The sequence below is a fragment of the Chaetodon auriga genome, chromosome 2 (genome assembly GCF_051107435.1).
Source record: "Chaetodon auriga isolate fChaAug3 chromosome 2, fChaAug3.hap1, whole genome shotgun sequence".
Lineage (NCBI taxonomy): Eukaryota > Metazoa > Chordata > Actinopteri > Chaetodontiformes > Chaetodontidae > Chaetodon > Chaetodon auriga.
The window spans coordinates 21,925,576-21,940,040 of NC_135075.1; the positions used below are offsets into that span (position 1 = coordinate 21,925,576).

At 42.3% G+C, this 14,465-nt stretch overlaps 1 protein-coding gene across 2 annotated transcripts in view; it reads left to right on the top strand.

The window, feature by feature from the left end:
• cbfa2t2 (CBFA2/RUNX1 partner transcriptional co-repressor 2) overlaps window positions 1–6,206 on the top strand; it is a 36,594-nt gene extending 30,388 nt beyond the window's left edge. For both annotated transcript variants that reach the window (XM_076740992.1, XM_076741001.1), the window contains exons 7-11: window positions 1,083–1,168; window positions 1,534–1,726; window positions 3,270–3,338; window positions 3,576–3,766; window positions 4,280–6,206. In XM_076740992.1, coding sequence (XP_076597107.1) covers window positions 1,083–1,168; window positions 1,534–1,726; window positions 3,270–3,338; window positions 3,576–3,766; window positions 4,280–4,633 — 893 coding nt within the window. In that variant the 3' untranslated portion in view covers window positions 4,634–6,206. The remainder of the gene's footprint in view (window positions 1–1,082; window positions 1,169–1,533; window positions 1,727–3,269; window positions 3,339–3,575; window positions 3,767–4,279) is intronic.
• Window positions 6,207–14,465: the final 8,259 nt, after the last annotated feature.

The following is a 14,465-nucleotide window of genomic DNA, read 5'->3' on the forward strand; positions in this document are numbered from 1 at the left end:
CATCAGTCCACACACTTGTGGCTTTGAACTGATGAACACTGATGAGAACCAGGAGGAGAGAAGAGGTCGAGGGGAAGGCTAGTGAGTGAGTTTGTGTGTGCGTGTGCGCGTGTGTGTGTGTGCATGAGGGAATCATTATTCTCGTCAGCAGGCCTAGTGTGCATGTGGCCTCTTGTTGGCTGTTTGTTACTCAATTTTAAGAGTTTGTGGTTTGCAGAGTCTTTGTAGTGTGTGTGTGTGTGTGTGTGTGTGTGTGTGTGTGCGCGCACATGTGTGTGGACATGTATCAAGACATGTGTGTGCAAGCCATTATTAAATATACAATAGATATTGCTTAAGTCATAGTGTTGAGTAATAATTGAATTGGAATCAGATAGTTTGGTAAATTAGTGTGTGTTTGTGTGTGTGTGCGTGCCTGCGTGCGTGCGTGCCTGCGTGTTCATGGTTGTAATGGTCCACAGTGAGTGTCAGACCGGCTGGTTGTGTTTAGAAGTGGAGCCACTCCACTCAGCCTGAGTGTCTCCCTACTGGAATGCTGTGAGCTCCAGGAGGGGAGGTGCTAAGGGAGAAGTTTGGGGAGTGTGTGTGTGTGTGTGTGTATGTGTGTGTGTGGTTGACAGCTGACTTCCAGATGTGTGCAGGCTCCGGGTGCTGGACGTCTGTTTTGCATCACAGGCTTCTCCTCTTCTCTTCTACCCCACCTTTCTCCCTCACAATCCCTCGGTCCATCTTTTGTTTCTTATTCCCCATTTACTTTACCTCATTGCTGTCACTCTTAATTCTGGATGTAAGACGGCGATGCCTTTGAGTTTTTGAGTCATGTCTCTTCTGCTGTGTGATGAAATATCTGTGCCCAGTTTCTGAGCATCGCAGGAGATCTTGTGGTGAAACAATGAAGCCACTGTATTGAAAATTAAAAAACGTTTTTCTTGTTGTTATTTCCTTAAAGCACAGATTTGCCACATATGCAGCCATACTCACACCTTTCACTCACTTACTTACTTTCACTTGTGGCTTCTCTTACATTAAGAAGAATGTAAATCACATCGGCCTGTGGTCTGTCTTCTGTGTGTTTTAATCAGGCACTAACGGGGGCTACCGCGAGGAGCCGGTGGACCACAGACTGACAGACCGAGAGTGGGCTGATGAATGGAGGCATCTGGACCATGTAAGTCTGCAGACAGGCCAAACTACTGCTCGTTGCTTGTGATATAGGAAGAATGTAAAATGTGATGTTTTACGGGGGTCTCATTCTAAAGAGGGCTTTTCCTTCTCACAGTATGAAAGCAATGATACATCTACAGCACATCTGGATTATACATTGACATTTTTTTAAAATGATTTTTGACTAGTAAAACAGATTATTGTGCCACGTCCAGTCAAAGTGTCACTTAGAAGCAATAACCTCCCAACATAATGGCCTCAGATTATATTACATGTAATGGGCAGTGATAAGATTTGGATATGCTTCTTTCATAAATAACTAAAAGCAAATTCAGTCAATAAAATTCTGTGTCCCTCTTCATCCCGAAGGTGTTGAACTGCATTGTGGACATGGTGGAAAAGACACGGAGGTCGGTGAGCGTGCTCAGACGATGCCAGGAGTCCGATCGCGAGGAGCTCAACTACTGGAGACGACGTTCGAGCGAGCAAGAGGACCCACGCAAAGGAGGCTCCGGCTCCGCTCCCTTCTCCAAGACACACAGCCCCCACTCTGCAGAGTCGGGTGGGTACCACCATTTTCGATTCAATTATGTCGGTATGCCGCAGAGACCAGCTGTGTTGTTGCCGTTTCTGTGTTTGGCGCCTCTTGTTCTCCACAAGAGAAGATTTCTTCATGGACTCTGGGATGAAGCCAAACCAATGGAAGTCAGTTAGTTGTTTAACTTCACCCAATTTACAGAAAACCTCATTAATCTCAGTAGCATTATCCAGCCGTGCAGATGGTTTTATTTGCCCAAATTTTGAGACATCAACTCCCGAACGTTTGCCACACAAGAGTATCAGAGTTGTTAGAATTGAATCTGTATGCTGTTTTAGATGCTGGACACTGCTTTGAAATAGGGCAATGACACACATATTTAAGTGCAAAATAGACGTCTTTTTTCCATAATTTGGGTGAGCTTTATGTTGAATATTAATAAGCATCACACCTGGGCATCAGTCTCAGATTATGAAAAAAATGATATTTATTGGCAGGAAAGTGCAACTCTTGGCAATTCATTCAGGATTATAGAGGTTAGATGTACACAAAGTCTCAAGTTTGTTACAAAACCCGAATGTTGAATGTGTTCTTAATAATGAGATGTAATGATGTGAATATCCTGAGTTGTACTTGCATGATACTAAAAGGTCTGAAGACCAACCAGGAAAGTCTGTCTTCTGTTTCGTGCTCTGCACACCGTCTAGTGGTCATTGACAAAACTGCAGCCAAGTCACATGTCAGTGTGTTGCATCCTCCACAGTTAGTCTCCCCGTCTTCTGTGTACTGGCACGGTTCTCTCTGAGTGCCAGCCTTGCAGTCCCCCTGCTGGTCCATAGTCACAGACAGGTGCCAGGACTGGCCTCGGCCATATCGGCCACAGAAGGGCCGTCCTGCCGTCCTGCAGGCTCAGAGACCCAGAGCTGGCTGACTCGCCAGAGCACCATCTGGGCCCCCAGCCGGGAAGCCTGCCTGCCTGCCTGCCTGCCTGCCTGCCTGGGCTCGGGCTGAGGAAGGCTGTAGTGGGGGTGGAAATGGCGGGTGTGTGCAGGCTTGGTTGAAGAGAGGATGTAAATGAAGGAAAGGAAAGAAAGCGGTGGTGAGACGGAGGAGATAAGAGACGGGGAAAGAGGAGATGAGCCAGGTGGCAGTGCTGGAGAGGCAGAGCCCGGTAGCGACACAGAAATGAATTGAGATGCACAAGGAGAGAGAGATTTGAGGGAACAGACAGAATGTTGACACAGCTTGTTGGTCTGCAGTTCCCTCCAAGCCAAACACATTCCTTTCAAAAGCTGTCAGATCTCAGATCAGTCCAAGACTCCGATAAACAACATTTACGTTGGTTGTGTGGCCCAGATATGCAGACTTGTTTGCATCGACGACTAAATAAAAGACTAGAGGACAAAGATAATATCTCTGCCTGCCTCTGTGGCCTTTCTTTGTAAGCACCTGTTACCTTGATTGGGTGGCCAGTCACAGAGTCAACCATTATTTGAACAATGAATCATCTTAATATCTTTGTAAGCCTTGGCAGGTGCTAATCCCTTCTGTCTCTGCTTTCCCGCAGACTCCCAGCGCGACTTTGCTCCACGGCCAGGCTCAGCATACGTTACAGATGAGATCTGGAGGAAAGCTGGTAAGAACACCATCAATTTTCTACACGTATTGATGTGTGAATACAGATATATTGAGTTACATAGAAATGTAATCCGAATGCATTTTACTCGAGCTATAATCAAGAATACAGAAAAAAATTGACTGTTTGCAGACGGAGCACGCTCGACATGCAACTGTGTGCTGATCCGTGGTCTGTTTTCACTGATGCAAAACAAGCTGAGCTAAACTTAAAACACTTGTCTCCCCTTCTATATAGAAGAGGCGGTGAACGAGGTGAAGCGCCAGGCCATGGATGAGGTCCAGAAAGCGGTAGCAGAGGCTGAACAGAAGGCTTTTGAGATGATTGCTGCAGAGAGGGCTAAGATGGAGAAGACTCTGGCTGAGGCGAAGAGGAAGGCTCAAGAGGATGCCATCATGGTCATCAACGAACAGGAGGATTCCAGTGAGGTGAGCTTACAATTAAATGTGCACAGTCATCCTTAAAGCTGCTATAATCAATATTTTTTAGATTAAAAGGATCAGGTGGCTACATCTAAATGGCAGGGGGTTGAACCCACACAGAATTATGGCCAGACTCTGCTGTTCCACTCACCTCCACAGAGCTTCACAGCATCTTTCAAGTCAAAGTTTTGGGTTTGCGGTGTAAAACTTTCCTGTTCGTCCAGCATCAAACATCAGACAAAGAGACAGTGGAGCATTTAGCAGCTCAAAAGTTAGATTTTTCCCTCCGGTGTTGGTGGACAGCAAAAGAGCTGAGTGGAGAGTGACCATTGGAGATCTGTCAGGTGGCCAGAAACACAACTCAATATAATTGATGCGTCCATCCACAGAAACATCCATATCTCCTGGATGTTTCCGTTTTATTTTGGCAGAGAGTTACTCAAAAAAAGACATCTGAGACACTCCTGTCCTGACCTTCCATTCCTGTGAAAACTTACAGTCGTCTTCTTTCTTCCTCAGTGTTGCTGGAATTGTGGCCGCAAAGCCAGCGAGACGTGCAGCGGCTGCAACGCCGCCCGCTACTGCGGCTCCTTCTGCCAGCATAAAGACTGGGAGAGGCATCACCTCATCTGCAGCCCGGGACTTCAGGCTCAACCCAAACCAGTTTCTGCCATCACTGCCGGCAGGGCAGCCGCAGCGGCCGCAGCAGTGGCAGCGGCGGCAGCCGGGGTGTCTCCTGTCGGCCTGGCCGGGGTCAAGGCCCCCGACAGCGTGACCTCCATCTCCAGTCCTGGTGCAGAGAAGGCTTCAGTCGCTTCTCGCTCCTCCACTCCTTCCACCCCTGCCTCGGCACCTGAGACCAATGGACACTAGGAGGTGAAGGACACGAGCGGCGAATGTGTCACCTATCCTCTTCCTTAATGGGGAAGAACTGAATCAGCAGCAAGAGGGAACTAATTGTGGGTTAAGTTAGGATAACAGATTTTTCATCATACTCTTTGGCAGACTAAAAAGGACAGATTATGGATGACTGTTTGAGTGATATGTCAACTGGGACTTTGGCTTTGGCATGGAACAGAAGGACTCGTCTCAAATGCATCTATTGGATGAACAGATCTCCCTAACAGATGGAAACGCGTTTGTCCTCGTCCAAAAACCCCAAATCTTGGATCTGCGAGGGGCGGAAAAAAACTGACGATTGATCTGAGTTTATCTCTGGCTGCGGGGAGGAAGTTATGAGAGGAAGGCATATGAGAAAAGACAGAGGAGATTAAAAAACAGCGAGGTGTAAAGACTCATCCCCCGTGAACCAATATTCCCACTTTGTTGTGTATAAATTTAAAGATGGGGAGGTGGTGGAAAATGTAAACAGTGTAATAGTACCAGCCATAAAGCGTCTGTCTTCGTCCTATAGGAACAATCTGACAGTAGACCACATAGGAGTCGTCTCTGCAGCTCTCCCATATACATAAATATTTGCTCGCCAACTCCCTGTCAGGTTGTCGTATGTGTGAATGCGTGTGTCAAACGGTCGTGCCGTCAGTGAATATTGTACAGCATACGATTACTTTTGTCAAAGCAATATTAAAGTGAAGTGTTCAGGTATCTCAAGCCGTTTCTGCATCACCAAAGTTTTCAGTCGCTAAAGAGAGAGCCGTCGTCATTGCCTGCAGCTGTACTCGTGAACAGATGATTGTACACTAACCCTACATCGTATCTACTTTTATAACGAGCTTAACTAAGAGGTCTGGTCACTATTTTTCATTTCCGATCATCACGTGTTCAAACAGCAGAGAGAGGGGGGCGATGGTGATTGGACCAAGTCAGCGCAGGAGGATGCATTTAAGACTTCATTCTTGTTGCAGTTTCATTTTGGCACTTGTTCACATCACCGGTTGTGTATGGCAGGGTCAGATGTTGCTCCAGATCTTCCACCATTGCAATATGAGCATCAGGGGACACAGCGGTTTGGAGTACAGCTTTTCAAGAACTGTTTTCACCGAAAGGGGAGAGAAGAGGTGCAAATTAAATCCATGTCACATCATTTGAAATGATCAAAAGGGTGAAAATCTCTGGTGCTTTCACTGCTGTGGTGCAGGTTTAGAGCAGCGGCTCTGTCCCACGGAGAATCTCAGGAGCTAAATTGTTTTTCTATGTATAGATCATTCTGTTCCTTTTTTTTTTTTTTTTTTCTTCCGTCACACTTAGGTTAAAGTCAAAAGTTTAGTGAAGAACTTTGATTTATCGTGCTCTGCTGTTACAACTGAGACATTGTTCTTGTTTTTGTTCGCTGTGAGTTGACTTTGTAAAGAATATTATGAGAGAATGCCTTTATTTTGTGAGCCACGATTTTCTTCGTTCTTTAAACACATTCTTTTGTTATGAGGCATAACTTCATATGAAAAAGATATCTTGACATGAAGTACGAAATAAAGAAATAGAATTACTTCTTTTCTCTGATCGTCTTTGTGAGGATGGGTGATGGAATAATCCTCAGTCACGGTGTTAACAGTCAAGTAGGAAATTAAACATCAGTTCTGACATTGAATCAGTCAGTAGATCTCAGAAATGACTGCACCAGATCGGCATTAATCAGAAATACTGTATAATAATCTGTATAATTAGAAACTCAGATGGCTATATTTCCATTTAGAAACTAAATGTAATTAATTATACAGAATCCGGAACAGAGTCTTGCCTTTAAGGCTTTGTTAGCACAGCATACATTAGTGTTATATTAGTTCTTATAATATATTCTTGTATTCTCGTGACGATACAATGTAAATAGCACCATTGCTTTCATTTTATGCTATTTTCATCAGCGAGCTTAGCATTTCAGATATTTGGTTTGGAGTAACTGGTGTCCAGCGTGGCTCCAGAGGTCTGCTGGACTTAATGAGTTCAGAACAGAGCAAATATCACTTTGATCGTAAAGTCATTTTCATCACAAGCCGGCATACATGGAACCACAAAAGGCTCTTCCAAAAGCAGTGAATAACATATTTCATCTCGTTTATCTATGTAACTTAATTAAACATGTTTGAAATATTCTTACAGTAAATCAATTGATAGACAGCAATTGCTTGTTCAACAAGCAAACTGTGAGGTCAGGATTCCTCTCAAAAGCGACACAAGTCTCTAATTTTTGCATCCTCTGTGTCTCCTTAGTGTTTTGAATCATTCAGTGGCTCCTGATGAAATATGCAAGAGGCAGCTTTGAATCCAGGTATGAAGTAATGAGGAGGCTCTCCTCGAGGATGAATTATTCTGAAGTGGGTGGGAATTCTGCCATGTATAATGTATAATGTTTTCCACCTTGGCAGTTAATTTATATTGATGTCAGGTCTGTATTAATAGCAGCAGGGGTTGTAGGGGATTAACTGTCTTCAACAGCCGCTTTGGTCATCATTGTGTTTTACATCAAAGAAGCAAAATATTAACTACAACAGCCCGCAGGCAGCAGAATGGTGTAATGTCAAGTGTAACCACGAGATGGCAGCATTAACTATATTTTGAGAAGGCGAGAGTCATCGCTTTACCTGCAAAGGCAGAAGAACCAATGAGTGGGTGTCTTTTTTCAAAGGTCTGTGATGAAAGCAGTAGGTGCTCAAATTCAATTCTTCGTATTACTGCTATTAGTATTAGTATGAGCAGTAAAATATACTCCCTGTGAGTCACTGCCCCTTTCAGACATGTGATGTTTATCTTTGTGTTGTAGCTTGTCCAATATTAAAAACTGTTTGGTACCTTAATCTATAGCAATATGTGACATTTCAGGAGCTCATCATGCAGTGTGTTTGGCATCTAAAATGATTATGTGCAGCAACTACGGCTGTCAGCAGTCACACCAAATGAAAATACTAAAGTACCAGTACTGTGGAGTTATACTTCAATACATTACATTACAAAAATGTACTTTATAGATAGGTAGGTAGTAAGTATTTAGATACATTACTTAAGTAAAAGTAGAAATACCACACTGTGAAAAAAATACTGCGCTAAAGGTCAATATGTACTGAAAATATGTGTTAGAAGTACTGCTAAAGCAGGAAAATGGCCCTAGTGAGTGTTTTACAGTTATACAGCGTAATGTAGAGTAGCATAGTTTTGTTATGACTATAGCTGCTTTATATACTGCTGGGTAGTTTCATGTCTAATAATGGATCAAATTTAATAAACCCAACATGTATTTTAATCTGTAAATTAACTTGCAACTGCAGCTGTTAAATTAATGTAGTGGATGAAAACCACAATATATTTCCCTCTAAATGACAGTGGAGTTTACGTACAGTATAAAATGGAAAAGTACAATGATGTCAAACTTGTACAGTACTTGAGTAAATCTGCTTGGACTCAGACGACATGTAAGAAATCTAGTGTTGTTTGTCTTTATAAGCAGCGCTGTGTTCAGCTGTGTCTCATAAGTTTTTAAAGCGCAGGTCTACAATAGACCATGATTATAAAGTGTATTTACTGCTCGTGAGTCGCTCTAAAAATGAACCGTGACTCATCTGTTGTCTAGAGATAATTGCGTGTGTCAGCGTGTGTGCTGGGATCGGTGTTGTTGTTGTTTATTTCAGTGCCTGCGTGTGTTGTATCAGGATCGTTTGCTTTATGCTGAAGATCAGATATTGAGCGGTTTCATGCTGAGGCTCAAATGTTACACGGGCAGAAAATTCTGAGGTTAGCTTTTTGTCTGGTTATTAGTATCTATGTACACACACACACACACACAAACATTAAGCCCATTAGGAGCATCCTGGAGTTGTTTATACCCACAGTATATCTTTTAAGAGAGCGTTTCATCTTTTATTCTGTTGTGCATTAAAGAAATTAATTTGCTATCATTGTTATGAGTCGGCTGCTCTTGCACAAGTCCATGTGAGAAACTAGAGTCAGTCAGCGAGCTGGTCTGAGACTGTCAGGGACTGAGGAGCGTCTCAGTGTGTGGTGAGCTGCCTCTGCTTGTTCCTTGGCCGCTGTGCTGCTATGATTGTGGAGAGCGGCTGGTTTAATTATGTGCCTGTTTTCTGTCCCAACTTCTCGCTGGAGGCAGAGTAATGGAGGTCACTTTATATTCCGCCCTTGTTCTCAAAGCTCTTCTCATGATGCCTGGAAAAACAAGTTACAGTATGCAAAGCAGCGATACACTCCTTCTCTCACGCCCTACCCTCCCTCTCCTCGCGCTCTTCGTATCCTCTCTCCTCACTTCTCTAGTTCCTTGTATCATCTAACTTAAAAACAGCTCACTGGAGAATGAATCATTCCTGTTCAAACCCTGAAAACGATACGGTTTCTGACATCAGCAGCTCTGGAACTTGTTATGCGATAACATTTAATGGTTTCATTTAATGAATCATCAGTCTCCCACACAGTAGACAAACTACATTTTACAATGACCTTTAAAAATGTGCCAATTATGCCACAACAACAAAATTACACTAAACCTTTGATAACTTGGATAACTTAATTGCTCTTGTTTGTCTTTCTACATGTGGAAACTTTATCTATCTATCTATCTAAACAACATTCATTATAGATGCTTAATGAGATACAGGTCAAGCATATGGGACCATTATGTGTCAATCATATATTTCATGTAGGCCTGCGCTGTACAACGGGCATCCTTGAGTATTCACAGGGTTTCACAGAAAGGTGTAAAACCAAGCTCTGTGCGTCATCAGCAGATAAGATGAGAACCATAAACCATAGAAACAAGAGTCTACCGCTGTGCTGGCAGATCTTTGAAGCTGGATTTCACTGTGCTTTCAGCTAAACGTTAATGTTAGCATGCTAACATGCTTGCAATATCAACATGTTAGCATGCTAAGATTTGCTAATCATAATGGACAGAGGATGACAGGCGCGTTGTTAGCTCTGCAGGTATTTCGTCATTAACCAAAGCACTGGACTGGAAGCCATTTGATCCTCAGCAAAAGCCCAAATTGTCAACTTCATTGTGAGGCTGCATGAAATCAGACATGAACGTCTGTAGCAAATTTCATGTCAATCCGTCCAATAGCTGCTGAGATACATGTCACTGCCATCCCCAGAGCCAGGCTGCTCGAGCATGGCTAAAGAGCTTCTATGTTAATACACTGATGAAATTATTTGAACAAACAACAGAAAAGCCAGCTCAACAGCAGCGCAGAGCCCCAGTCAGGAGAGAACAGCAAAGCACGAACACAAAGCTCACGAAATTACAAAGACGTCACACAAAGCCAGAGCACTCAGCACTCAACCTGAGGAAACTGTATGGATGCACAGAGGGCTAACGCTGTGTGTGTCACCTCTGCTCAGCATGAGGCTGAAACTATAGAATCAGGTTGGAGGGTCTGCCACAGTAAATCATCACAGGGAGGACAGTGGAGCCGGATCTTAGTCCCAAGCTGGACATCATAAGACACCAGAAACTCATTTTGATGATGAAACTCTCCATTCCCATCTGTCTTTTTCACATTTTCAAATTTCTTCTTGCAGACATTTTTCTTATTTTCCCTTCTCTCTCTCTCTCTCTCACCCCGTGTGCCCCTCGGTAAAATTTGCAAATGGAATTTAACACAATTCCATTATGAACACTTAATGTTCTTCAAGGTCAGGAGCGATTTATGGTAATTGGTTCTGAGACAGATTTTTGTAAACTGCCGCTGCTGCTGCTGCTGTGCCGGACCTGCGTAGAAACACAGACACTGCATGAAATGTGGCTTTCATATCCTCTTCATAACAAGCACTTAAAATCCATTTGAACAGTCAATGCAGAAACATTTGCAAAAACTATTTGTTTATAAACGGTTAGATCAAGAACACTAATAGCTTGGGGTTAAAAGAGCCCGTCCTCAACAGAAAAACAGCCTTACAGGTCTGTGCAAGCAGCTTATTATGACCCTAATTACACAATCAACCAATGTGAAACCAAACGTCAGCTCTGACCTATTTTAACTGACAAAAACCTAACCAGGTAGGCTTATATGGAGGGTCTCAAAGACGGAAACAAAATCTGTAAATGCTCAAATAGTTATATAACTAAATGTTTAAACAGATGCATATGTATAGAATTATACAACTGAATGCACAATGATACAGAATTATAGAACAAAATGCATAAATACATGAATAAACAGTAATTTAACTTAATTGTCACCATGAATAAATAAATCACAAATTAAGCAAAAAAATAAATATAAAACTTTTAAAGTTTACAGTTTCTTCATTTGTATCTGTTTCTTTATTCACACATTTATTTATCTATTTACCATTACATTTATTTATTTACAAGCCCATTTCCAAAAAAAGTTGTTTAAAATGTAAATAGAAATGTGATAATTTGCCAAACATTTAAAGCCCATATTTAAAACAACATATCAAATGTTGAAACTGAGAAATTTCATTGTTTTTTGAACATTAGTTCCTCATTTCAATGAGAGTTTCAGAAAAGTTAGGACAGTGGCTACAAAAGACTGGAAAAGTTGTGAAATACTAAAAGAAAACAGCTGGTGGAACATCTCACAGTTAACGAGGTTAACTGGCAGCAGGTGAGTCACATGATTGGGTATAAAAAGAGCCTCCCAGAGAGGCTGAGTCTGTCTGAAGTGAAGATGGGGAGGGGCTCACCGCTCTGTGACAGACAGCGCTTGAAAATAGTGCAACAATTTAAATAATGTTTCTCTGGGGATTTCATTGTACATAATGTCATTAAAAAGATTGAAGACATGTCTGTCTGCAAGGGACAAGGTCCAAAACCAACAGTGGTTGGCCATGATCTTCAAGCTGAAAGTCTGCCGTGCAAAGAGAGGAAACCCGAGCTCATTTAAGATGGGCTGAGGCGAGGTGGAAAACTGTCCTGTGGTCTGATGAGTCAAAATATAAAACGTATTTTTGGAAATCATGGACACTGCATCCATGCTAAAGAGAACAAGGACCGTCCGGCTTGTGATCACAGTTCAAAAACCAGCATCCATGATGGTGTGGGGGAGCATCAGTGCACATGGCATGGCTTACCTGCACATTTGTGAAGGCGCCACTAATGCTGAATGGTGTAAACAGATTTTGGAGCAACATATGCCGCCAAGTAGACGACGTCTTTTTAGGGAAAGCCATGCTTATTTCAGCAAGACAAAGCCAAACCACATCCTGCGCGTATCACAACAGCATGTCTCCGAAGTAAACGAGTCCGGCTGCTGACCTGACCTGCCTGCAGTCCAGACTTGGTGATGCAGCGGACTGCTAAACATGAGCCTATATATATATAAATAAACTTGAATCCACGGCTTTGGCTAATTCAAGATGGCAGCACTCGTTGCAGATCTTGAATGAAATCGTGTGTGCTGCAACAGAGGCAGAGGCAAGTGCCAATTCCCACACTTTTTAGATCAGGTTGAAGGCTTCGCTGAACAAATTGGAAGGATATCGACCACGTCGTCCTTCTTTAATTTACCAGCTGACACAGCTGATCATTACGCGCTGTGTGTCTAAAAATCCAAAGTTGTTTGGAGTGTCCGAGAGTATCATTAAGAGGCGAATGGAGCAGGGTGTAAGTTACAGTCACAGCTGGGAACCAGTGAGATTAAACCACTGGCAGCTTAAACTACCATCAGCTATCATAAAGGGCAAGCCTGGTCTATTTATTTATTGGTGCAGTCGTTTTGGAACACATCTGAAATATTTAACAGGTTAAGAAATGAAAGAGATTAATGCACTCCTGCCACTCAGAGGCTGTAGTGGGCTCAGTTTTTTCATAAGAAACTGGACGAGCTCATCGTCCATGTCATGCTAACTTGTCAGGAAGGAGGCTAAACCTTTCCACGATGCACTGCCTTACACTGTGGATAAAGGAAAGAATAAGCAAATGAGTAAATAAATACTTTTATAAGTAGATAAATTAATGTGTGAATAAAATAATAAATAAATAGATAATTCTAGAGTTGTGAAAATATATAATATAAATAAACACAAATGTATTTAACATCTGTGTATCTATGATGTGTCTATTTATTGATGGTGGCAATTACACATTCAATTACACAACTGTTTATTCATTTATTTAAGCAATTGACTCTATTTATTTATTTGTTAACTGAAGCATTTAATTACATAATTATTATTGTATTTAAGTATTTAATTATGTAAGTATTTATGTACTTAAATGTTTAGTTCCTGCCCTGAAACCCTCGATGCAGGTCCGGCACACCTGTCGCTGTGACTCCCCAGCAGGCTGATTAATTGCACAGTTTTGAAGTACAGCGTAACTCAAGTCACTGTGAGGAGTCTCGAGGACGAGTGACTCAGTCTTTCAGAGGTGAGACAACATCAGAGCATGTTACCTCCCACACAACCAGGTGAAATGGAGAAATGGTGACACTGAGACACAAAAGTGGACAGCAGCAGTCGCCTTGCCACCTTTGGACCTCAGTCTTTGGATTTCTGTGGAGATAAGTTGCACTTGAACACATCATCTGGAGCCTCTTTAATTTTCATGTTTTTCATTTTACACTGCAGAAAACATCTTGTACCTTCGTGTTGACATTCTTCAAGGTTTTCTGCCATCCTGAACATTCTCAACTTTCATCCTTCACTAACAGCGAGGTGACACACGCTTTGACTTTGGATCTGTGTGTCGCCTTCTGCACAATGAGGTAACCAAGGCGGAGGAAACGGCAATGGGGAGGAACGAAACAGGACAACAGATGTCGTTTGGCCACCTTAGCCCTGGCCCTTGGCTCTCTGAAGTGATGAGATGTGTTCGCACACATCAGAGTCAAGGGCACCTGCCTGAACGGGAATGAAAAAAGGCCTCTATGTTTTTTATCCTCTTCTGCTAACGGCGAGGCGGCAGTCTTATTCAGAGATCTGAAATACTTGTACAAGGTTTTAACCTTGACTTCAGCTATTCATCGGCGTGCCACACTCCCTTCAACGCACAGAGAATTCTGCTTCACAATCAGGAAATTAACAATAGAAAAAAATATTACTTAGTAAAAAGGAAAATAAACGGACTGCAGAAATGCACCAGTGCTTACTGTCGACCTCTTTATTTATTCAAACCAATGCTCTGAATACATCTGAGCTCATGTTGTTTGAGTATGTTGTTGGGATATACTGTATGTAACTCCAGGAAGAAATCTCCTGAGGCTCCTGGCCTGTATTTGGAGAGATTAATGCATTCCACAGTGGTTTCAGTATATACATTTCTCATCCAGCAGCAGCCGCACAGTGTCCCTATATTGTCTGCAGAAAGGGAACAGAGACAGTGTGAATCATTTCCTGCCGTATCTCCAAGATATACAATACATCAGGTGGAACACCGTATCCACACTGTTTGACTCGGAGAATATTACCTATGGCAGGAGTAATTTATATCTTGTGTATGGCAGGAAGTTAGACTCTGAGGTGGAGTTTACGTTAAGAAGCAAACTTCTGATTTCTTAAAAGTTATAATCCTTAAGATCGGCATGAAACCAAACCCCATTTTTGATTATAAGATCATAATTTTTCAGCAATAGCCAAACAATTCATTTACTTTGATCAATCTGTGTTTCGATCAGATTTCTAGCAGCTGCATAAATGTTGAGGCTACATGAGCCAACAGTTGAAAAAAAAGGAGGAAATGTTTCTGTTCTGTAAAATGTGCGAGACATCTGCAAGAAATATTCCACTTCAAACAGCAACAGGCTCTATTTTTTGTCACATATAATTCGCTGTAACTAAG